The 23,673-nt window shown below is 41.6% G+C and overlaps 1 protein-coding gene across 1 annotated transcript; it reads right to left on the bottom strand.

Annotated features, from left to right (window-relative positions):
- Positions 1 to 4,771: 4,771 nt before the first annotated feature.
- On the bottom strand, positions 4,772 to 22,000 carry alg14 (ALG14 UDP-N-acetylglucosaminyltransferase subunit). Its single transcript, XM_071900177.2, has 4 exons — positions 21,856 to 22,000; positions 19,124 to 19,275; positions 18,649 to 18,771; positions 4,772 to 5,176 (listed from the first exon to the last, which is right to left on the bottom strand). Exons 1-4 carry the CDS (start codon positions 21,998 to 22,000, stop codon positions 4,946 to 4,948), a joined length of 651 nt encoding a protein of 216 aa, XP_071756278.1. The 3' UTR covers positions 4,772 to 4,945.
- Between the last annotated feature and the right edge of the window lie 1,673 nt (positions 22,001 to 23,673).

Genomic DNA, 23,673 nt, shown 5'->3' with positions numbered 1-23,673 from the left:
CTACAGGAAAAAGCGTCTAAACGGCCGATGGGTAAAGTCTTTACAGTCTATGTAATAGCTGAGGTGAACAGTGTTATCTAGTATTATTTACCATCTAAAAGCTGAGGTGAACGGTATTTTCTAGTAGAATGGTCGTATTTACCATCTTTCCCGTATAGAAGAATACAGCATTACTATCCAGTGCTGCTGACTGTTCATCTGAATGCACAATAGTATGAGTGGATGGGAACTGGTGTGGCCTGGTAACCGTCCGATGACACTACAAACCACTTAGGAAATAAAAGATTGCCAGTGCCTGCTTTTTTCTTGTCATTCAGGTCAACAATCACCCTGAAAAATCACAGCATTGACGGCCTACACTGTCTGAATATAAATGTTTGGACGTCTGGCACACATAAATGAAGTCGGCTGGTTGACTGAGGCTGAGGTTGGCTGTGTACCAGGAGTTTCACTGGCATGAATAATACTATGGCAGAGTGCTGTGTCTGCTGAATGCCTTCATGGCTCCCTGGCCCATTCAAGGTCAAGTGGATGCAAACGCCAGTAAATGTTAAGATTGAGGTTGTCAACACCTGGGATGTGAAGAAAAGGAAAAGAGTGATTTGGAAAATTTGCAGTTTCTCAGTTAAACAGTCTGGTTTATTGGTTAAACTTACGTTTATTGCTTTATTTACTACAGTTTATTTAAATGGTTTAATGGGAAAAAAAAATTACATATCCATTTTGGAAAAAATAGCTGATCTTCATTGTTAATATTTCAAATGTAAAACTGTTCATAATGTAAAATGTTGATTGAATTATGACAAAGGTCTTCAACTAATAATGTCGACAATAATCCATTGAATTTTACTTTCAGGCCAGCAATCATTCTGTCATTCTGAGTATGTCACTTGGTTAAAATGTCTTTGGAATAAAACTTCATTTGCACACACAATTTCATAACCAAAAGTGAGCCCTAGTACAGGTCAGCTTTCTTGTACATGAAAGCTCTCCTTAGTAGTAGGAGGAGTAGGAGTATCACAAAATAATAATTCAAACTTATCACCTCAAATAGTCAGTGCAGTTCCATCAGAACAGCTCAGAGAGCAGTTCCACTTGACACAGCCTGATGTCGTTGGTTATGAAACATCTTTGAGTCTAGAGTTTGTAGGACAGCGTTAGGATGTAGGCCATCTTCAGAAGAGCTCCGATTACAAAAGATAAGGTGTATATTTACTGTGACGCAGTCGCAAATCCCAGACAATAGCCCTGCTTTGTTCAGCCTTTTCGAGTTAGTGAACAAGTTGATATGCAAGCTATTCATTCACTATGCAGGAGAGACTAGAGCAGAGATTCTCAACCTTTTTCATATCAAGGACCCCTAATTTAGTCCACATTAGAGCCACGGTCCCCTATCTGATGAGATTTTGTCTCTCCAACCCAAATCTGAGAATATTTTTATTGTTGGATACAATTTTGCCCAGAATTCCATGACTATCTGTATTGTAGGTAGAGAGATAACTATGATCAAAATAGTAATTCTTCTACATTTTCTAATTGTGTTATCTTACATGACATAATGGTGAAGTTTAACAATTCATCAATTTGCTGGGGACCCCACGGAATCTCCTCAAGGACCCCTGGTGGTCCCCGGACCCCACGTTGAGAACCACCGGACTAGACACCTACTCGCTACCTTTTCCTGGCAAGTCAGGAACAATTTCTTGGATGCAGAGGCAGAATATGATTTATGACCCCTTGAAGGACTCTACCTTGTCCGATATAGCTTTGATAATGCGGACAATCAAATCGCTGCATGTAGGGACGCAGAAATTAGGTTTCCTGCAGCATTGTGTCCGACCTCACGCATTAAAGCTCCCAGAGCCAGATCACTTTACCTTCCCCTGTTGGAAAGCTGCCACAGCGGAGCTCCGGTACTCCTCATCTCTTTCCCGTCAACTTAATAACTCGAGAGAGATTGCCAATATCAACACTAGGGGCCTCGCCAGCGGCCGCAGATGAGGGGTTGAGGAGCCACCGCTGCATGCTACGTCTCTGCTGGTTACACTGCGGTACCGATTTATTAAATGGTAAATACCGCCCTGCTCCGGGCAGGGTATCATTTATGGTTTCTATGGACTCAGACCATGTTCGCCATGCTTCCAACGTTCCCAGTGAACTCACATTCCATTCCAGTTGTCTAAAGGTTCTTCGGTCGATCATTACCACAGTTTGGGCCTACTCATTGAATGTACTGCAATTTGTGTACCCAAGTTTGAAAAATGACACTAGTTCAGTAACAGCCCATGCTAACTGTGCGTTCACACTGTGAGCAACATGATCAACACCAGAAGTCTATTCCTTTCCTGACCAGGGAAACTCGGCCGATGTGTGGACGCTCAACAAGCTTGTTGGTACAGTTTAAGTTTTCACGGTCGTCAGCCATCAACAGCCAATCAGATTTCTGTGCTTCCTTGTTTCTCTATCAATGTGATTTTGTTTCATGGACAACAGTTCCACCAGGCAAGTGCAAGTGCAATATGGAGAAGTTGAAAGCTTCCCAGTTCTCTACAACTTTTATTTGAAAGACCGCAGGAATAAACATCTCAAAAACGATGCTTGGAGAACGGTAGCTAGCTATGTTAACTTATCAAAATGATGTAGTGTTATGTAGGGCTGGGTATCGGTACTCGATACCTTTAAGGTATCGACCGAAATAACCCAGTACGATACCCAGCCCTAGTGTTATGAAAGGCAATACCAAAGCAGTGGAAAATACTGCTTTGCCTGTTCAAAACTTTGCAGCTGCAGACAACTGCATAGATACAATCTGAGCCTTTGGCCCCGCCCACAATCGCTCAGAATACAGCGACACATCAACCAAGTTCACTGTTGTTGACTTTTCAGACCCGTGGCGACTTTGTTTCTCAAAATCACCTAGCGACAAATGTAGCTACTTCTTTTGGACCATGGGAAATGTTAATATGTTTACTCCTAAAGGATTTGGTGATAAACCAGTACAGCTGATGCCAACGCACGTACATTTGCACTACTTGCTTGTCTAATCCAAAGTGGTCTGATGATCACAGTGCTTCCCATACAAATATATTGATATTATGCATATGAGTACAATGTCATCTTACAACTTTTTGGGGGTTTGCAACACTGACCAAGTTGCTCACAGAGTGAACAGGCAGTAAGGAGTTGAACACCCCTCTGATATCTGGCGAGGCAGATATAGCCTGCGTGTGTTTCTTCCAGATGCTCAAGAGATACATCCTATAAATAGCCCCAGATGTCAGCCTGGAGCACTGACTTTTGCCCTTTCTTCCCCCCTCCCTCCTCTCCTCTCCTCTCCTCGGTGCAGTTCAACAGATTGCCTCCATTTAGTCCATGCTCTTCCTGGCCAGAGCTACATCCAGGAACAGGAAATGGACCACAAAAGAAACACAAACAGAGGAGTGACAATCCCTAAGATAGTACAATGGTCGGTTTTCAAAGTGTGCAGTCTCTAATGGGACTCGTACAACGGATACCAATAAACTCACTGCAATACACTTAATAGCTAGATTGTTCACAGAGGGGAAATAAGTAACAGTTGGTTTAACCAAGTTGGTTATGATGTGCCAGGGTTTTACCAGACTGTTACAGGCCCATTTGATGCAAGCACACAAATATGCTTTTAATTTGCACTTGCTGCTTCCAGAGACACAGAGGGGTTATTATGGGCTGTTGTGCAAGAAAAACATGTCAAAAAGGTTAGCAGAAGTGAAACATACGCTTTCGAGTGCATCACCTTTTCATTCAAGCAAGGGTGATAATTAAAAGCGCATAAAACCTCTCTCAGATTTCCCACATAATACCCAAAGTTGTTGAATGATAGGAGTCGAAGGGAAGTTTTTGGAGAAGTTGCTGTTTGCAGACAATCTTGTACTGTCTTGCCTCTGTTATTACTGTCATTCTGCTTGTGCAGTGACGACTGTCACATCAGAGCACAAGAGCTGTTTTCATCATCCTGTCAGTCGGCCATCTTGATTTTTGTCCTCCTTGACACAGGATTCTTTCTTAGTTTCTCTTCAAAACCGGACTGTGATCTAATACTAGCAGCATTTACTCAATGATGAGTTTCATAAAACAAACTCATGCCATGTGTTCCTTTCAGCACACCCGGTTTTGTAGTCCCATTTTTGAATACTTTTACTGCTTTCCCTACTAACCCTAAAACAATGGACTAAACTGATGCAGCAAAGTCTTCTGATACATGTCAGGGTATGCAGGTTTCACAAAGCCAAATTTAAGACCTTAATACACTGCTGATGCTCTGGAATTGAATTTAGGACCAATGTAAAAACCAAAACAAAGAAACAAAGCTGTCAAAACCATTTGGATAATGCTGAATGAGCTGTTCAGAGAAATTTGATGGACAGTTTATGATTTTTTGGAGCTGTAAACAGATGGCCCCGTTTACTTACTTACTTAGGCTGGGAGAAAATGGGGGGCTAACTCGCTGTGTGAGTAGATAATGACTGAACTTTCATTTTAGGGTGCACTACTCCTTTAATCTAAGAGTGGACATGCAGCGCAAAGACCTCTATTAACTGGATTTCATTTTTAAGGCTTAAATTCAGATAATTTAAATAATTGATATTTTCCCGGATTTTCATCAGATAATAAGGCTCAAATTCAGCTAATTTACTTTAAGACTCGTTCAAAATTTTGGGGGGGGATCTGCAGATACCCTGCATGTGTATATAACACCATGTAGACTGTGTATGGAAAATCACCCTATCTATATAATTCTTTAATTATAATGTAGACAGAAAATAGACAGATATAGCTCAACAATAAAAAAAATAGAGCAATCATTCACATTAACCATTAGAACAACCATTGAAACATATTTGTTCCCATTTGTTCACTTATTTCTATGTACTTTTGCCCATTTGTAACACAATGAAAAATCTTGTCAAACTATTCTTCCGAGGAAAATGGATTTGGGGTATTTGTCCCTCAGAGTCGACCACTGCACAAAGAAGTAGTCTGAGACGGAGTAGAGGATCTTTCCGGAAAGCGACAGCGTCTCTACTCGGCATATGCTTTCCACGTAAACGAGCAGGACTTTCTTCATTCCCAGAATTCCAAGCAGGAGGCCTGCCGCGCACAGGGGAACGCATGTCCCTGGGCCGTTGCACAGCACCTGAAACAACACACACACACACACACACAAAGAGAGATGAGCACATGCACAGAACGTGAGAGACAACACGTTTTTCACAAACCCTAAAGGTGGCCGTACACTACACGACTTTAGGCCTGATTTAACTGTCCCAGACTTGTTTATGAGATCGGACACAAAATCATCATGTTGCTTAATAGGTTTGAGTGGGTCAGAGAGGCTTTGAGTGTCTCAGACATCCTGAGGTTTTCAAATAAGTTTGAATTCGTCAGCATAAAATCTGCAACACTCTTGTAGTTTATGCATAAAGACAAGATTTGAGAACGGTGAACAGCAATAACCGATGAAGAGGAGTATGAAGGAGGATGAAGACACCAGGCGGAAACTTCAAAGCAACACATCATCATCATGGCTTTATAATTTATCTCCAACTCTCTGCAGAACAGACAACCCAGGTGAAACACATTTGGTCACATTTGGTGTTTGGGTGACCCCCACCCCCCGTGTATGCCGCATTGTTTAGTGTGCCACTACGTCGGCAGTTGTGCAGTACGCGCCCGGCTGAAAGATCACCGAGTTGAGCCTCCACTCAACTCTCAGAGTAAAGGAATGTGCTGAATATACAGTCTGCCGATAGGAAGGCAACGAGAGACAGTAAGAAAGGACTAAATGGGTGATTCAGACTGGGGGGCAAGCAAGACATCGAGACTAAGAGAAAGAAAGGGTGAGGTGAGGGGCGGGGGTGGGGGTGAGGGGTTCCTCTAGTGAATAACTGCCTTCAGAGCTAAAGGAGGGCGAGGGAGTTTAGGGAGTTGGGGATTTACGGGAAAGCAGACAGAGTCGCAGGCCACTGGGTCTGGAGAACTCATCATGAAGCTGTACAGACACGCTAGCATTGTAATATCCTGTCCACACTGCTCTGGAAATGATGGTGTTCTGCCCTGCGCTGTGTATGGAAAAGTCACACCATTTATATAACTGCTACCTGCAGACTGGAAATACATACAGCGCAACAATAAAAAAATACAACAATCAGTCACAACCACTAGATTACGAAGTGAAACACTGATACAAAGAGCAAGCACAAGGTTTTTTTCAGTTTAGAAATGATTTTACGAACTGAATATAAGCCTAATGCTGTGTGTCATTGTGGGTTGGGGGGTTGGTTCTGGGAGGTTTTACCGTTGAGAGGTGTCATGAGTCTATTCGAACCAAATATCTGTGTTGGTAACCTCAATGACAAACACTTTTGGATTTCACTCTTAAATTTGGATTTAACACTTCCTAGTGGTGGGAAGACCGATTCTTTTAACAAGCACAGCTCTTTCAGGCCTTCTGAAAGTGGTGAACTGATTCAAAACCGGTTCATAGCACTTGGGGCTTATTTGGGCTTGAACGGGAAGTTTGAGAATTTGTGAGTTTGTAGCGACTGTGGTTGATTAAGCCCATTTTGCTTTGGAGAGTAGCCAGCCAGCATTGAAGTCATTGCCAAGGTAGGCAGATAACAATTGTCTTTGTCCTAACATCAGATTCAGTGTTCTCCTCTGTGCTCTTTTCTTTAGCAAGAGCCAACAAACGAGTGTTCGCAAAGCGCGTCAGATTGCTTAGAAGTATACAGAGTGTAGTCCAACCATATACTGATTTAGATGAAGTGTTGTTCAATGATTGATTGATGCGCAAATCGACCCCATCACTAGTATGTGAAGATTTCCCACCACTGACTATACCTGACACCAGAATAATAATGGGAAATAGGGTGAATCTACAGCATCTCAATGAGTGGGGATGGGACACTCTTCTCTGTTCCAGCCATACTTGGTGATTTAGGCTGATAAGATGGCTGTATTTTTACATAAAAATCTTGCCTAATGCAGCTTTAAGATGAAGAAGCTTCCTCAACATTGTGCTGGGGAATAACAGTTAAAACCCAAAATGAATGAGATGATATCTAGTGTTGATATTTCACACATCATAGCTGGTCCACTTACTGGCAATGAGCCAGTTGTCAACCACCAGAGAAACAATGACTAGTCCATACGGTTGCAGCTTGGATGGCTGGATGGGAAGCTGTTCATTGCTCTGTCCTAACTGGAAAAGACAGTCTGCAGCTGTTCTCATGCAAGTGAACAATCTGATGCACACAATGTGAGGCTTCAAAGCAGAATAAATCACCCACCAAATGGGTGCATTGACTTATTGGTTTATAGAGTGAGCTCCACACGAATTGGGAGAGAGATCATTTGTCAGTATGTAGGAGCTGTACTCTACTTAATGCTAGTTTCACCGATAGTATCTGTACCATCAGAGTCGATCTAGCTCCCTTGGCAAACAAAGTTGTCCTGATACTGATACTTTAATGAGCAGCGCTTTGGCGTAATAAAATCCTTTTCTGACGGGAAGAAAAATATCTGCAGTGTGGCGAAACTTTCATCTCAGTGAAGCAAGGTGCCAGCTGTACCAAGCTAAGGTGTCTGGCAGTGTTAAGATTCTGCCTTCAAAATAAAAGCGTGAAACTGATCACTGTCCTCGTATCAGCCAATTAATAAAGTACTCAGTACTGTTGTTGAGACCAATAGCGACTTTAGAAACTATTGGATAATGCTGTTAACTAGATATAAGCTTAATGCTTAGCCCCGTTGGGACTGGCACTACACTGCGTGGGTGCCAGTCCCAAGTCGTTCCATTAAAAAACATGTGTGTATAAAATCTTGGTGGCACTTTGACTGCATGTGGGCAAGGTTTCCAGACCAAATTTTGCCAATCTGACAAGCTTTCTGACGTCCTTCAACCCTTTTCTGTTACACAAGTAACACATATTGTTTGAAAGAATTTTGAATAAAGTATAAAGTCTCACCTTTGAGTGGCTTGTCCTAGTTGTTTTTATATGGATGTCTTAAAAATGGCCGCCACTCTTCTTCTACGCCTCTTCCCTGTGCGGCGAAGAAGAAGAGTGGCCATTTTTAAGACATCCATATAAAAACAACTAGGACAAGCCAGCCACACACAGTTTTTAATGGAACCATTCGGGACTGGCACCCACGCAGTGTAGTGCCAGTCCCAACGGGCCTACCTAATGCTATGTCCACATTGTGGCCTAAAAAAAGCCATATCAGTCCGCATCACGGGAGGTCAGTCAACCGACCTTGGTCTTATTGTTACCAAGGTGATTTGATAAACAAGAGGTTCAACCATAACCTGGCCCCAGCCTTCCGAATCACATGTGTTTACATTTGTTTTTCCTCTTTCATTTGTTTCCGTATGTTAACCTTAGCTACTTTTAATTTTTTGGTGCTTTGCCTCCTTGTCGGAGGGGGCAGTCCGATCACTGGGATGTTCTACCATTTTGATTGGATTATTCAACTGTGGGCAGGGTCTTGGATGATGGTGTAATCAGTCAGGAAACAGAGGAATGATGGATGAAAATGTAAACATTGATCTTGTGATTTAAGCTGTTATCAATAAACTGAATACAGCTATACCTGTATTAAAACCTGAGCAATATACACTTTTAAAAGCATTTGTTCGGGGACAAGATGTATTTGGTGTCCAACGAGCTTCAGTTAAATTCTAATTTATCAACTATCCTCACTTGTACATGAGATGGGTAGCAATAGGCCTATTGTTACAATAGCTTCGCTCCTCATAGCGCTTATGGAGGACCAAGCAAAGGCAGCGAGCAAGCTTGGAATAATTGCACTACAGCTCGGGGGCAGTCGAGGGGACGATATTTTGAATGGAAATTGTTCACTCGTGTTTGGGAACCCTGAACCATGGCTGCTGAATGATAAGTGGCAGATTCTAGATGGACAATTTCATCTAACCCTAAACCGAAAAATTCTAATTCGAACGACAACAAACGAGCGAAACTGAGAAATGGCGAATGCAAATGCAGAGACTCCGGAGGGCTGGGGCCAGGCTAGTTAATTTATGTGTACACACCCTACACTTGGTAGGGTGCGAAAAGTTTGTGGACAGATGACAAACTTCTACAAGACTGCAACCCATTGCAGATAGCTGCTACCCAGTGGTCTCCAATAAGAATTTCCAGCAACGCTAACAAATCCTTTCTTGGTTCACTGAAGTGCCAATGTGAAACTTTTGTGCAATGGTCCTCGTGATGAGAAATAGTTCAAAATTTGTCACATTTTCCCTCATCATCGGGCCCTCTCTATAAAACATACCACTTGACAAACTAGTCTGCAATTTAACTTTTGCATGATGTTCTCCAGGAAAAGTGTAAAAGCTGCTTGTGCCAGAATTTTTACCATGCCTCTAAGAGCAGCTTGTAGTCTATAGCGTTTCTTTAGTAGCACTGCATTCATAAGCCGGGCTGGAGCATTCCTGGCATGCCTGCTCTGGCACCGAGTCCCTGGCTTCATTTCCAACCAGTGACCAGCAACCCAGAGGTTTCTGCTGTGTAATCCAGCCCGGACGGCCCTGCTGCCATCCAGAGTGACACATGTGCGAGGTTGGAGGCCTGGAGGTTGCATTGAGAACCGTCATCATCAATGAATATGCTAAACACACAGTACACAAACTACTGTTTTCTCTGCGTAGTGTTGTATGTGATTTTCTCCCCTTTCCCAGTCATTCAGTCTTACAAAGTACAGAGAAAAACTGTGTTCTTAATACTGTGTCTCAGTGAGTTTTTTTTTTTTTTTTTTCATATTTAGGCTAAATAACTAGCCTTTTCCTTCTCTGCAACGGCATATCACCTATGTTAAGCTGCTGGAAAACCCCATGATCAGCATGGCGAGCAGTGTGTAACATCAGATAACAGGTATGTTAGGGAAACCTGCCTTTTTGTTTGAACACTATAATTTGTGGACAGACAGATACTGCCCACATGGCACAGTGACAGTGCAGCACTCAGTTGAGGGCGCGGTCTAAAAAGCCTTTTTGCGAAGCTCTAATCTCTGCGTGTTGTGGGGGGGAGGGGGCTATGGATCAGTCTCCATTCATTTGTTTGTTCATCCGTCCGTCCATCACCTGCAATACCTCAAACACCGCTGATCCGATTTTGACGACACTTAGGAATGATGCATCTCACTACTGTGTTCCAGCATTTTTCAAAATTACACTGATTGGTCCAAGGGGTGCTACAATTACAGGTCAAAACTAGGTGCCGCATTTGTTACTGATTGGCCAAGAGGTGGACTGCACCATTGGTGGAGGACAACATGTTTACTGTTACCTTGTTCTTTATTGCAACAGACTAACAAACCAGGGATGTTGCTTTGAGGTGGACAGCTAGCTTGTAGGTTGTGGCTGCATCAATTAGAATTCGGTGTAAACAGCAGGTTAGCCGACAAGAACAATCATTATGCCAAGCCTGAGGTTTTGAGAATCACAAGGTATACGTGCTTACATAAAAATAGAGAAACGGGTTGGCCACACATAATGATGACTTCCACTGTCACCATCCACTGCAGGTAAACTCTATTGAGTTATATTGAGTAAGACCAGCTGACTGGGTGACTGAGTGTATCTCACTGACTCACCAAGCCAGACATGGTGAGTCATCATCACACAACTGACTAAACATCAGGTGTTAAGATTTTGAAAATAAATATCATGTAGAGCTTTGGGAGACTTACATTGCAGGTAATTGTTCTGGACTTTAAAGGTGCAATAAACAGTGATTCACCTCTGACTTGGTCTATAAATTTGAGAACAAGTTGGTAAGATTTTTACAGTCCCATAGCACAAACTGACCATTATATATCTGTGGGAGGTTGATAGGGATGTTGATCAGTACCAATGACTCAACAAATACTTGGCCAGCTGCTGAGATTTCTGGCTTTCAGAACTCACTTTCCGGCCCTCACTCTGTTTTGGAGTTTTCAAATTCTCAACTGCTCAACGATGGTGGATGTTGCTACGAGTGAGCGACAGGCGTTTCAACACATTTCAGCTACAAAGGCTAAAAAGCCTTGTTCTCAATCGAAAAAAACAATGGTAAAGCAGTATTATTATTCCAGTATTTAGCATGGTGATATATTACCTCTTCACTAGACATTTCTGTTGGATCTCTGCTCTTAATTAGCTAGCTGATGCCTCTAGATTGGGAAAATGTGACTTTATTGTTTGTATCAATTACAGGCCACCATAGCGAGTTTGTAATTCCTACGGGTCGCCAATAGAGGTCTATTAAGGTCATAGATTACTTAGCCCTTTAACAGAGTAAGCTTATTTGTCTGTTTGTCTGGTTTACAGCAGTTTTTCATTTCAGCACAGTCAGCCTCTTTAGTAACACAAAAGTTGTGCGATGGGGCTCTAGAAGGCAGAGAAAGCTCTTGGAAAGTTGGTCCAGCATCTCATTCAGCGCCAGAGGAACATCAATTTATCAAGAGTGCTTTTTATGAGTTGGCACCATTTCATCTAACCTCCCATCTGACAGACAGACTATGCATTAGGTGTTTGTCTTGATAGAGCGGCGGTTTGCACAGCTGCCTGACACAAACGTCTGCGAATGTGACGTTTCCTGACATTATTATCTTTGACAGCTAGAGGCTGGCACGGGGCTCCAGTTACAGGGCTCTTCACTTTGTCACTGGAGCTCTGTTGAAACAGATGGTGCGATACAGCCTAAACCTTATTTATCTACCTGTGAGATGTGAAGGTAGACTAAGTGACGGACACATTGGTTCAGCTCGGGCAATGATCTAGTCCCATTTCCTTGTACATAACAAAAGGGGCATTAAGTAATTGGGAGTCTTGACACCAACAGAGAGTACAGGCCGGAATGTGAGTTTTGAAATCCAGAAATCTCAGTGCCTGCCCAAGTAATTGTTGAGTCATTGGTATTGATCAACAACCCTATCAACCCCACCAGATATATTGTCATTTTGTGCTATGGGACAGTAAAAAATGTACTTATTGCACCTTTAAAATACTCAAACCTATTCTCAAACGTACGGACCAAGTCACGGGGGTGTCTCATCTCTTGACATAGTGTCTTGATATGCATAAGCAAATATACACTAGGAATGTCTGATTTGCCTCTATGCCAGTTTTAACATGTTTTCATATTGCATGATTATGGTTGCTCTCAGGTAACTTTAAACATGACATGAGATGAAGGAAAAAGAGATCATATTCTTGATCAGAATGTGGTTCACAGTGAGCGAACAGGCCTCTCCATTGTGCGCCGGCCTGGCTGCTTAATAAGGTTAAGGTAAACCAGATGGTGAACCACTCCTACAGCCTATGGAGGAGGGAACAAACAGAGACTTAGCCCAGAGAAAGCTAAAACTGACACAGGAATATCCAAGACTGACGGTATTGGTATGTCCTTATCTATGTTCACTCTATGACTCACAATTTAGGGGCCCATTGCACTTACAAAGGTCAGCTGACACAGATGTAAGCATCTCTTAATGGTCAATGGTTAGGCCTGTATACTGTAGGTTTAAGGGTATATATGGACAGCCAAAATAGTTGCTCCTTGATGTTCTTGATGTCAACTACAGCAACAGTTGATGCTGCACACTTAGCTAGGTGATGTGGGACTGGACAGCATCTGGATTTGTCTGTGTATTTGCTTTCCTATAATATAATTATTATACTCCATCTAATACTTCCATGCTACAAACAAGTATAGTGAGGCTGTCCTCTTCCTGTTTTGGTTGAGGCCCCTCCTTTGTGCTATAAGTCCTGCACGTTTTGCGTCAAATCATACCCTGGTACACAGAATAAACATAGAAAGCTGCTATCAAAATTAATTTGAGAATGATATATTGAGGTAAATATTCTACACGTAGCATTTATCAATACACAGGATATGATGTTAATATCCCTTGTGCCATAATCCAAGGTGAGCATTCATATAGATCCAATTCAGAGTTTAACAGAATGATATGCTACCATACCAATGAGTACCATAGAAAACATCAGGCTACACCGTCATAACTCTATAGCACCATAAGACAGGCAGCAACATTCACAAGCTACCTACTCTAGTTAGAGGGTGAATGAGAGTGTGGGCAAATCATTGGGGTTATCAAGTGGGCACCCTCCTTCACCGATGTTTCGTTGAATTAGGCCCACGACACCTCAAGAAGGCTCAACAGTGTATTCCAGCGTCCCAGAAACACCCCCCTCTTTGCCCAGACTCAGCAGACCCAAGTTTACTACACTACTGTCGCTGTCACCTGCACCTAGTTATCAGCAACACTAGTTTACATCACACACTACCATCAATATCCCTTTCTATTCAGAACATTAAGTTCTGAACCCTACCAAGTCACACATACTATGACAATATGTTTACATCTTACACTTGCCCAAGCAGAGAGCAGATACCCGACCAACTCAGCAGTCTGCATATCCACTTTGTATCTGCTTAGGCAAAGCTAAGTCTGACTGGCCCTGCTGGCTTGTCTGGCAGCTTCTCATTGAATGCCAGGGCCCGCTCAGTTGTCCAGCCACCCTCGATGTTTATATAAGTCACACAATTAATCTGATGCCCCATTTGTGTGCGCTTTAAGTATGGTTGTTACCAACTTAATCTGCAAACAAATTCTAGCACAAGGCTACCTCAATATTCTACTAGACACTTAGGCCCCATTTATGCAAGTCGTATTACAAACAAGTTCTGACTCACTATGTTTACTCATGCTGCCCAGCTAATGCTAACACAAGGCTGACTTAAACATGTTAGCAATCTGATGTGTAGGAGCTTTAAGTAGCTTTTTTGTGTACTTGTTGAGCATTTTCTGAAGTCATCAATTTTACTTAAGTATGTTTTGACATATTATTTCATAAATTGCATCTACATCAAACCTGTTCAAGCATGTGGGGGAAGCATTAACCAACTGTAACATGCTCAAATTTATCCATGATAGTAGCTTAGTTAACATCAATCCAGCTACAGTATTATTGGTTTGTGTTAGCCTTGTTGTTGTCCAGCTAGTTTGCTAGCCTTGCTAGCCTTGCTAGCTACTAGGATAACTAGCAGCAAAAGAAACATCAATGTAGCAATGTTTCTGAATAAAGGGGATGGACATTTTCATGACATTGGATTTACCGTAAATACGACTTGTCGACTGGGAAAAAAACATTCCTGTCAACCTCCTAGTGGTAATTACAAGTAGGTGTCAGCAGTTGAAGACAATACAAATCAAAAATATCTGTTATTTTCACAGTAATACAATCAAGTCTACTACAAAAAGTGAATGATGACTGCTGCACTTTGTTTATGGTTGATTCTAAATTCATAAATAAAAATTATTTTGAATGTGGGCATTATAACGAGTTAAACACATGAAAGCTTCCAAGTTGCAACAATGAGATGTCATCCCATTCTTACGCTTGTTCCCATATGACATGAATGCAGCATTAAATCACATTATCAAGTAATGACATGAATTTTCTAATCTTATTTTTAGAACATGGGGAGTGGGAGGGTGGGGGGAGGGGGGTAGACTACACAATGGCTGCCTGCACAAACGTCATCGGACATTCCTGAGATAAAGAGGACAGTAGTAATGGAGAGAGAAATCTATGAGCTACTTGTTTCCAGGCATGAGGTTATACTGTTGGCAAGTTAGCAACCAGTCTTTTGTGTGTGTGTGTGTGTGTGTGTGTGTGTGTGTGTGTGTGTTTGGGACTGAGATGCTACAATCCAACACTGCTTCAATACTATCCAATATTACTCTTCAGAGGTATCACTGGCTTTGTTTCCATGTCAGAGTAACCTGGCTGTTGTCCATACAGTGGTTAAGGTCTTATTCAGGTTAATCTGTTTCCATGAACTTTTGATTTTAATCTTAACCAGGTTTCTCATTATCAGAGTATTTACATGTGTCAACCCAAAACCAGGTTGCTTGAGTTACCGGGTTACGAACAGAAACGTTTTTGCATGTAAACGTAGCTGGTGGTTCTGGATCCAGGGGGCAGTCCTGGGCCCCGTTCAGTCATGATGCTCCACCCCAGTACAACCCGCTGTTCAGTCCCTCTCCCACCCGTGAGACAGACCAGGGGGAAACCTGATACTGCATCTCCTCCGTCTCTCTCACTTCACTAACTTCATGGTCATGACTGTTAATCAGAAACAATACTGTCAAAGCAGTTTACAAAATGTAAAACAGTGTATACATTCAAACCATACTCGGCTGGTTCAAATCATTCAAACCCCAGTAAGGGCGTATCAGACATTGTAGTAACCATTGTGTGTGTGTCTGCTCACAAAGACATACTAAATGTTTTCTCTCTCTCTCTCAGTATCTCTCTGTCTATGTCTCTCTCCCTCAGCCGGAGGAGCCAGTCAGGTCCTGCCACATGGTGTGAACTAGATCCTTCCCCCAACAGTGCTCAACCCAGGCCAAGGGAAGCCAGTGGGAGTGGAGAGGAAAGGCCAGGGGGAGGGGGGAGACAGGGTAAGGGGCCCCACTTTGTTCATTTATTCGGAGACTGAACCCACTGTCTCTCTGTGAAAAAAAAATACTGCGTTCACGTCATATGGGAAAGACAGTACACAAAAGCTCCATACTAGAAAATACTGTTCACCTCAGCTTCCAGATGGTAAATACTACTAGAAAATACTGTTCACCTCAGCTTTCAGATTTTAAATACTACTAGAAAATACTGTTCACCTCAGCTTTCAGATGGTAAATACTACTAGAAAATACTGTTCACCTCAGCTTTCAGATTTTAAATACTACTAGAAAATACTGTTCACCTCAGCTTCCAGATGGTAAATACTACTAGAAAATACTGTTCACCTCAGCTTTCAGATGGTAAATACTACTAGAAAATACTGTTCACCTCAGCTTTCAGATGGTAAATACTACTAGAAAATACTGTTCACCTCAGCTTCCAGATGGTAAATACTACTAGAAAATACTGTTCACCTCAGCTTTCAGAAGGTAAATACTACTAGAAAATACTGTTCACCTCAGCTTTCAGATGGTAAATACTACTAGAAAAAACTGTTCACCTCAGCTTCCAGATGGTAAATACTACTAGAAAATACTGTTCACCTCAGCTTTCAGATGGTAAATACTACTAGAAAATACTGTTCACCTCAGCTTTCAGATGGTAAATACTACTTGGGAACTCAGGGTTTGGGGATGGACCCGATTTCTCTGACTTAACCTTCCCTGAATTCTGATGTCACCAACAAGGAAATAGCTGTACTGAAGCGTAGGGAATGATACATTGGTTTAAAATAAAACCAACAAAATGAAGGACTTCCATCACATAAGTAATTGATGGATTTTTGGTTTGTGGTTGACACAGTTCGGTTTGCTGCGAAACATGAATTTTCTCAGTAAATGCATGTGTGGCAAGTGGGAAAAAGCTGATCAGGAGCAACAAGAGTCTAGAGAAAACTTTACTCGCGGTGTCCTGACAGCAAATTCAAAAGATTTTGAATGCGTTAGTGTAACACAGTTAGTCTTCGGTCATGGAGGAGTTCATCTTCAGCAATATCGTTGAGTTAGTTGTGACTTGCACATGGCACAGTTAATGGCGTCATAGGGCAGAGGTTAGGTGGTGTGTTTAAAACGTCCGTGACCCTGCTCTTCCCATTTGGGCAAGATGTACAATACAGTGTTACTTGTCTCCATCTTTTGTTTCTGTAAGCCAAGTGAAGAAAGCCTATAAGTCTTATCCAGCAGTCCTAGGCCCATTAAACAGAGTAAGATATCTTCTACGCACACACACACGTTATACGCACACACGCACTAATTGCAAACTGCAGAAAGCAATGTGATAATTAGTAGGCCGGGGGGGGGGGGGGGGGGGCTCTAGAAATCTTCATGACGCCTTTGATGAGGTTGACAAGGCAGTCCGCAATTGGATTCACATGAACATTCAGTCTGCTTCCTTGTCCTGTTGCATGGGATAATAGCTGGCATGTTGCATTGATTAAGTTGACAGTGTTGTTGTCCGCGAAAATTCCTGCGACAGTGACGGCATCATCAAAAGGGGGTATTTTTAAATATTTTGTTTGAAGTGGTAATAGATTTCAAAGCCAATCTATTAGCAACGAGTTAAAAGCGACGTGATTTAATGAGTGTGATCTTGTTGTGTCACGTGAGCTCAATGTCAGCATTGTACATTTCAAGAGAAATGACATTTAGGTTTGTGTATGTGCGCGTCATTGGCGTATTGACTCCTTGCCTTCTACTGGGAGCAGAACACAGCCTGTATGGACTGGTTTTGTTCCAGACACAGTCACGCTATAAAGCAGCTAAAGGCCAGGGAGGAGAACAGTGAGGAGGGCTGAGGCTAACAGCTCTGCAAGGCATTTCACAAGCCAGGTGGAGAAGATTTTTTTCACTAGGTGAGAAAACGGACTACTATGGAGAGTTCATGAGAGACATGCCAACTACAATCAGTTAGCACAACTGACTGACAGCGATATGGTAGCACCTCACTGATATGAAGTGGTGGATGGCACCAGCTAAAAGGTTAGAGAAGCAGACCGATGGTTCAAAACTACTGAATGGGCTGGGAAGATCTGAGTGGGAAAGTGAATGAGTAAGACTATGATTTCCCTAACTACAATCAAGGTGCACTTGAGCAAGGCACTGAACGCTGAAATTGCTCTAGTGTAGCTGCTCAGTGGCTAACCGTAGAAGACCGTGGTCGTACTGGGGAGCTCCCAGGTGTGTATGCATTTAAGTGTATGAATGTGAAGTAGGGGGAAGCTGAAAAAAAAAAAGCATACATGCCCAGCAAACCTTGCCTGGATGAATAAATATTAAACATGGATGACAGCAAAACATTGGAGCACCGGGCTAAAGCCCATTTAAAATATTGAACCCTGTATGCAGTATTTGTAACATGTTTTCAATTGAATATACCAATTGCACAGAATTAGGAGAACAATATTTTCCCATTACTGCACGTCAGTTTGCTGCGCAAGATTCATCAGCCAGTTCAAAAGGTTTGTAATAGGGGAGAATGGGGTAAGATGAGACACTTTTTACATTTTGTGTTACTATGGCAAAATAAATGTGTATTTATTAAAAGAAACTTATGTACATACTTAAGGTTGTTGGACATCCATGGAAATTTTAATTTTCTGTAGATAATACAGTTTTAGACTTATAACCCATTAAAAAAAACTGGGGCTCAACCTGCTCAACCTGCCATTTTACCCCACAATCACCATTTTGACAAAACTGTTTCACATAGCAACTAGGCTCACGGTTATGCTAAAAGCCTCAATCATGTCTCCTTCCTTTTAGATCTTTACCATGATGACATCACGTGACATTGTGAAAATCCCATCTTTTGACCTGGCACACTTACCACTTTCTCCGTGTCTCTCCTCCATCACAGATTCAGGGAAATTAATGACTCTTCCTAAATCTGCGATCACATGATTCATTTTGTGTTTGGTTGTCTAGATACAAGCGGTGGCTCAACTTACCCCTTCCTTCCCTCACAGTTCAAGTTTTACTGTGAATCCATACTAGTAAAAAGTACGGTGGCTTATGTTGGCTGAAAATGGCTACTGACAGGCCTCCGGGGCAACCTACCATGTCAGGTTTGAGTCTGAAGACCAGGGGAACGGAGTATCGGAGAGCATTCAGAGTGCTGACCACCGACGAGCTCCAAGACTGATGCACCTCACGGCTCCGCGGGATCCGGTGGATGGTAAACTAGGGGGAAGGGAGACCACACATGTCTAAACACAAGGGTGAAACCTGCAAAAGCTAAGGCAATAACTTGGGTAACACTGGCAAAGCCTGTTTCTTTTTTTACATTTACTAATTCCTATGCAAATATGAGCAACATAAAACACAAATATGTGATGATGATATTCAAACTGTTTTCAAGTTTGTACCTCTGGTTAAAATGACTTCAAAAGCATCTCAAGAGAAGCACAGATGAAAAGACTAACCATGCCACCTGCTGAGGAATATTAGGATTGCACCCCAGACATCAGTTTACAGTGTCTCCTTGATTAAATCAGTCAACGAAGGCATTGTGTTGACTCAGCTGTGTCCATACCTGTGACTCAGAGTCTGTGTGGTCTTTTGAGCTTTCAAAGGTGCAGATTTTCTCCTCGCTCATCTTGTCGGTGTCAGCGATAACATAGTGGCGAGGTCTGTAGGACCTAGACAGGCTCTCCATCAGCCGGAGGATCTCTGTAGTGTGTCCGCCTGTTGAACACACAGCACAAGCCTCAGCGTCATGTGGACCAACCAAGGCACAGTTCGCTGATGAAGTCAAATGTGAACAAAGGATGGGTGATTTCCCCAATACAATTGCACTACGACGTGGTGTCTTGGATGACTTTTTGTTGTAATAACAATGTCATGGTGCAGCTTTCATTCAAATTAACTTTTCAAATTCCAATTTCCATCACAAATTATTGGATTTCCAATGCAAATGCTTTACAGTACTTCTACAATGTGGAATTTTTAGTTTTACTGGATCATGAAAGAAATAGCAATGTTGACGACAGTTAACTGACATTCTGTCAAATTGAATATTTTCTTGATATTGCCTCGATGGCATGTCATCTATCATGTGTATGAACATTTTGACTATATCTAATCTTTAAACCCGAATTTAGAGCGTAAAAAATTGCAGTAATGCAAACTGCAGGGACTGCATAGTTACTGCTTTCTGCCTTTGCATTCTACCATTTAAAATGTAGTTACTGCAGTATGCCTCAGTTTTCTATGACATTTCCTTGTTTAGGTGCCTCATCAATAACAGATGACTAGAAGTGAAGATATTAATATTAGGACACAATTATTGATCAGTTTCATGTGAATTAGGCTATATTCATATTGAAGTGTGACTCCGGACCAACTAAATAGTGACTAATGGCATGTACACAGAATAATTTTAGATAAACACAAATGCTTTCAGTTTTAGTGGACTATAGAAGATTCCCGCACACTGTCTGTACTTGCAATTAAAACCTTTATTAGCAACATTTCGGTACTTAGACCTTCGTCAGGCAAATATTTTTTCCACAATGAGAGGCCATCTTATATAGGGAGTGGCTGCCCACAGGTACCCAGCCAGGTTAACCAGAGTGGCACTCAGTCAAAGAATACAGGATTACTTACAAAAAAAGTACAAGTAATATATACATTACTTGTACTTTTTTGTAAGTAATCCTTTCTCTCTGTATAGGTGTGTGAAGAACCACAGTTTCCTCAGTTTTAGTGGACTGACACAATATTTATTAATAAAGTATTTCTAACAATCAACAATTCAGAAGAACTTAGAAAAGCCCATTAGCTTGGCATCCAGGCGAGCTAGCTAGTTGTAAAATTAGCTAGCAAGCTAATTTGTCAGCTGTTAGATATCTTAGTCCCACATCTTGTAAGGACAGAAAATGACATGTTTATAAAGAAAAAAAAAGGAATTTTACTTTTACTATTCATTTGTAGTTCCTGCTGTTTTCCTTTGGTGTTACCACGAGGAAGTACTACTGAATGCAAAGAGCAGTACCTTTTGTGTTGTGAGTTTCAATTTCATTAACAAACATGAACTGTTAAATGAATAGTTGTAAACACAATTAACAGGAGGAGTACTCTTCTGGAGGTGCTCAATTAAAGTGAAATATCACTAGACTTAAGAGTTGGTATATCTTATGGCCTCAACGGTCCAATTAGTGTTTAAGAAAATGAATAACTCTCTCGCAAAACTATAAACCAAACACCCACATGTCTGACATCATACATGTAATAGGAGAGGATAAGAGTACTTGGATGGTTAAACTAGGCCAACACAGAACCAGAGCATATAGATAGGCTACTACAGGCTCTGAAAGTATGAAAAGGTACACGGATTAGATATACGAAAAGGTAATGGTCTAGGTAGGATTATGTTTTAAAAACTATAACGTTACACCCATTTAATTTACAAATGCAGGTATACCGAATGCGCAGATTTGTTTATGTGCATTACTAGCTGTTCACTGCATCAAAACTCCAGAGGCAGGAACTCCTTATACAGAAGAGGCATATTTGCATTGATATCTGTTCTCATTATCACTATCATAATCAGAACACATCTGTGTATGGAGGTAGCATTCATGGAAAAATAACAGTCTCAATTATTGTTTAATTGTATCCTCACTTTGGTTTTCTCTGTTAAAGTACTCTGTAAACCATGTTATACCATGTGCTATATAGATAAAGTTGTTTATTATTGTTAGTAGTAGTATTTAGGAGTAGCAGTAGTAGTAGTAGTGGTGGTGACGCTAACGTGGAGGCTACGGAAGTTAGCTAGCTGGCAGCTCCACCACGATCCGTTGTCTCTTGTATGGAGACAAATCTGGCAGTTCAATGTGCTTGCTTATCGTCAAAGTTACACACCTCGCACAAATGACGTAGGACCTATACGAATTGTTACGGTCTTTTGGTACTTTCGGCATACATCTGTTCCACCAAGCAGCTCCTAGTTCCATAATATTTACACTTTTAGAAGTGTTTCACACCATTTGCTAACGCCAAACACGATGTATTTTGGTTGAGGGAGATTAACAGGGCAACCAATCCTAAAGGTCGAGATTTCATATTAAACTGTGTTGTTTGGTGGATTACTTGTATGCCGAATTTCTCTACACTTCCTAACGAGTTGGAAAAGTCATGTTGTTAACATGTACAACTGCTAGATTTTGCATAGATTTTGGCGTGATGTTTTCTGTATACGAGAGAACAGCACATCTCGGGGCTAGCTGGTAACAACACACACGTCTAAGTATTTGATGTCATTACCTGAACCTGCAACGACAAGAACAGTGACCGGACCTTTGGCTCCTGGCTTACATTTTGATCCGGTCGTCACAACAACATATAACCGTATAACAAATAAAAACACCGTACAAAAAACACCAAACAACAATCCTACGAAGAGGGACATAATGACAGCTAGGGCATCTCGGTAGGGCCAAATGTAGTAAAAGAAAAGCCGCCTCTTGTTCGTCTGTTTCTTTACGTTAAAATAAAGCCCAGGCTTACTGCTGTCCTCTACCGGAAGCCAAAGTCACTACTTTTATGGATAAACCCTCTTCTTCACTATAAAAGCTCATAGCACAAATTAGTGAAAATAACTTATCTTTAATCCTTAATTAAAGGAATATACAGCTCTGGAAAAAATTAAGAGACCACTCCAAATTTTTCTTAAATCAGCATCTCTACATGTATGGCAGCCATTCCATTCCAGTGTCTGTTGAACTCCAACACAGGCACACCTCATTCTACTTAATGAGGTACTGATTAGGTGATCACTTGAACCAAATCTTATTTAACGAGGAAAAGTATAAAAACCACTGCTGTGGTCATCACTATCCTCTTGCAATAGGACCAGCTGGATGGCAAAAACAGTGCTAGTAGTACCTCAAAAGTAATTGGAATCAAAAAATAACTATTGACCATGCCAAAAGAAAAGTTTTGAGTGAAGAAAAGAAGGGTTAAATTCTGGCTTTACTGGCAGAGGGATACAGCGAGCGTCCGGTTGCTTCTATCCTTAAAATTTCAAAGACGGCGGTTCATAAGAACAAGGTCAAGCAGCAGACATTGGGGACAACAAAGCTACAGACCGGCAGAGGGCGAAAACGACTTTCCACTGACCGGGATGACCGTCAACTAATTCGAATGTCACTCAACAACCGTAGGATCACATCAAGTGACCTACAAAAAGAATGGCAAACGGCAGCTGGGGTGAAGTGCACAGCGAGGACGGTTCGAAACAGGCTCCTAGGGGCAGGGCTGAAGTTGTGTAAAGCTAGAAAGGAGGATCGGTGATGATCTGGGGGTGCTTCAGCAAGGCTGGAATCGGGCAGATTTGTCTTTGTGAAGGACGCATGACTCAAGCCACGTACAAGGTTGTCCTGGAAGAAAACTTGCTTCCTTCTGCTCTGACAATGTTCCCCAACTCTGAGGATTGGTTTTTACAGCAGGACAATGCTACATGCCACACAGCCAGGTCAATCAAGGTGTGGATGGAGGACCACCAGATCAAGACCCTGTCATGGCCAGCCCAATCTCCAGACCTAAACCCCATTGAAAACCTCTGGAATGTGATCAAGAGGAAGATGGATGGTCACAAGCCATCAAACAAAGCCGAGCTGCTTGAATTTTTGCGCCAGGAGTGGCATAAAGTCACCCAACAGCAATGTGAAAGACTGGTGGAGAGCATGCCAAGACGCATGAAAGCTGTGATTGAAAATCAGGGTTATTCCACCAAATATTGATTTCTGAACTCTTTGTAAGTTAAAACATTAGTATTGTGTTGTTTAGAAATGAATATGAACTTGTTTTCTTTGCATTATTCGAGGTCTGAAAACACTGCATCTTTTTTGTTATTTTGACCAGTTGTCATTTTCTGCAAATAAATGCTCTAAATGACAATATTTTTATTTGGAATTTGGGAGAAATGTTGTCAGTAGTTTATAGAATAAAACAAAAATGTTCATTTTACTCAAACACATACCTATAAATAGTAAAACCAGAGAAACGGATTATTTTGCAGTGGTCTCTTACTTTTTTCCAGAGCTGTAGGTTTGTCAAATTTAATTTATCATTGCTAGTTTT

This window comes from Centroberyx gerrardi, chromosome 22 (assembly GCF_048128805.1).
Source record: "Centroberyx gerrardi isolate f3 chromosome 22, fCenGer3.hap1.cur.20231027, whole genome shotgun sequence".
In the NCBI taxonomy this organism is placed as follows: Eukaryota; Metazoa; Chordata; class Actinopteri; order Beryciformes; family Berycidae; genus Centroberyx; species Centroberyx gerrardi.
Note: the sequence above shows the minus strand (reverse complement) of the source record. Positions and strands in the feature narration are given on the sequence as shown.

Bases quoted from the DNA above. Each gene is read 5' to 3' on its own strand.
- alg14 (XM_071900177.2), bottom strand. From the start codon at position 22,000: ATGTCCCTCTTCGTAGGATTGTTGTTTGGTGTTTTTTGTACGGTGTTT. The intron at 19,276-21,855 runs GTAATGACATCA...TGTGTTCAACAG, and splicing joins TCTTGTCGTTGCAGGTTCAG to GCGGACACACTACAGAGATC. The intron at 5,177-18,648 runs GTAGGTTGCCCC...GTGTTGTTTCAG, and splicing joins TCAGACTCAAACCTGACATG to GTGCTGTGCAACGGCCCAGG.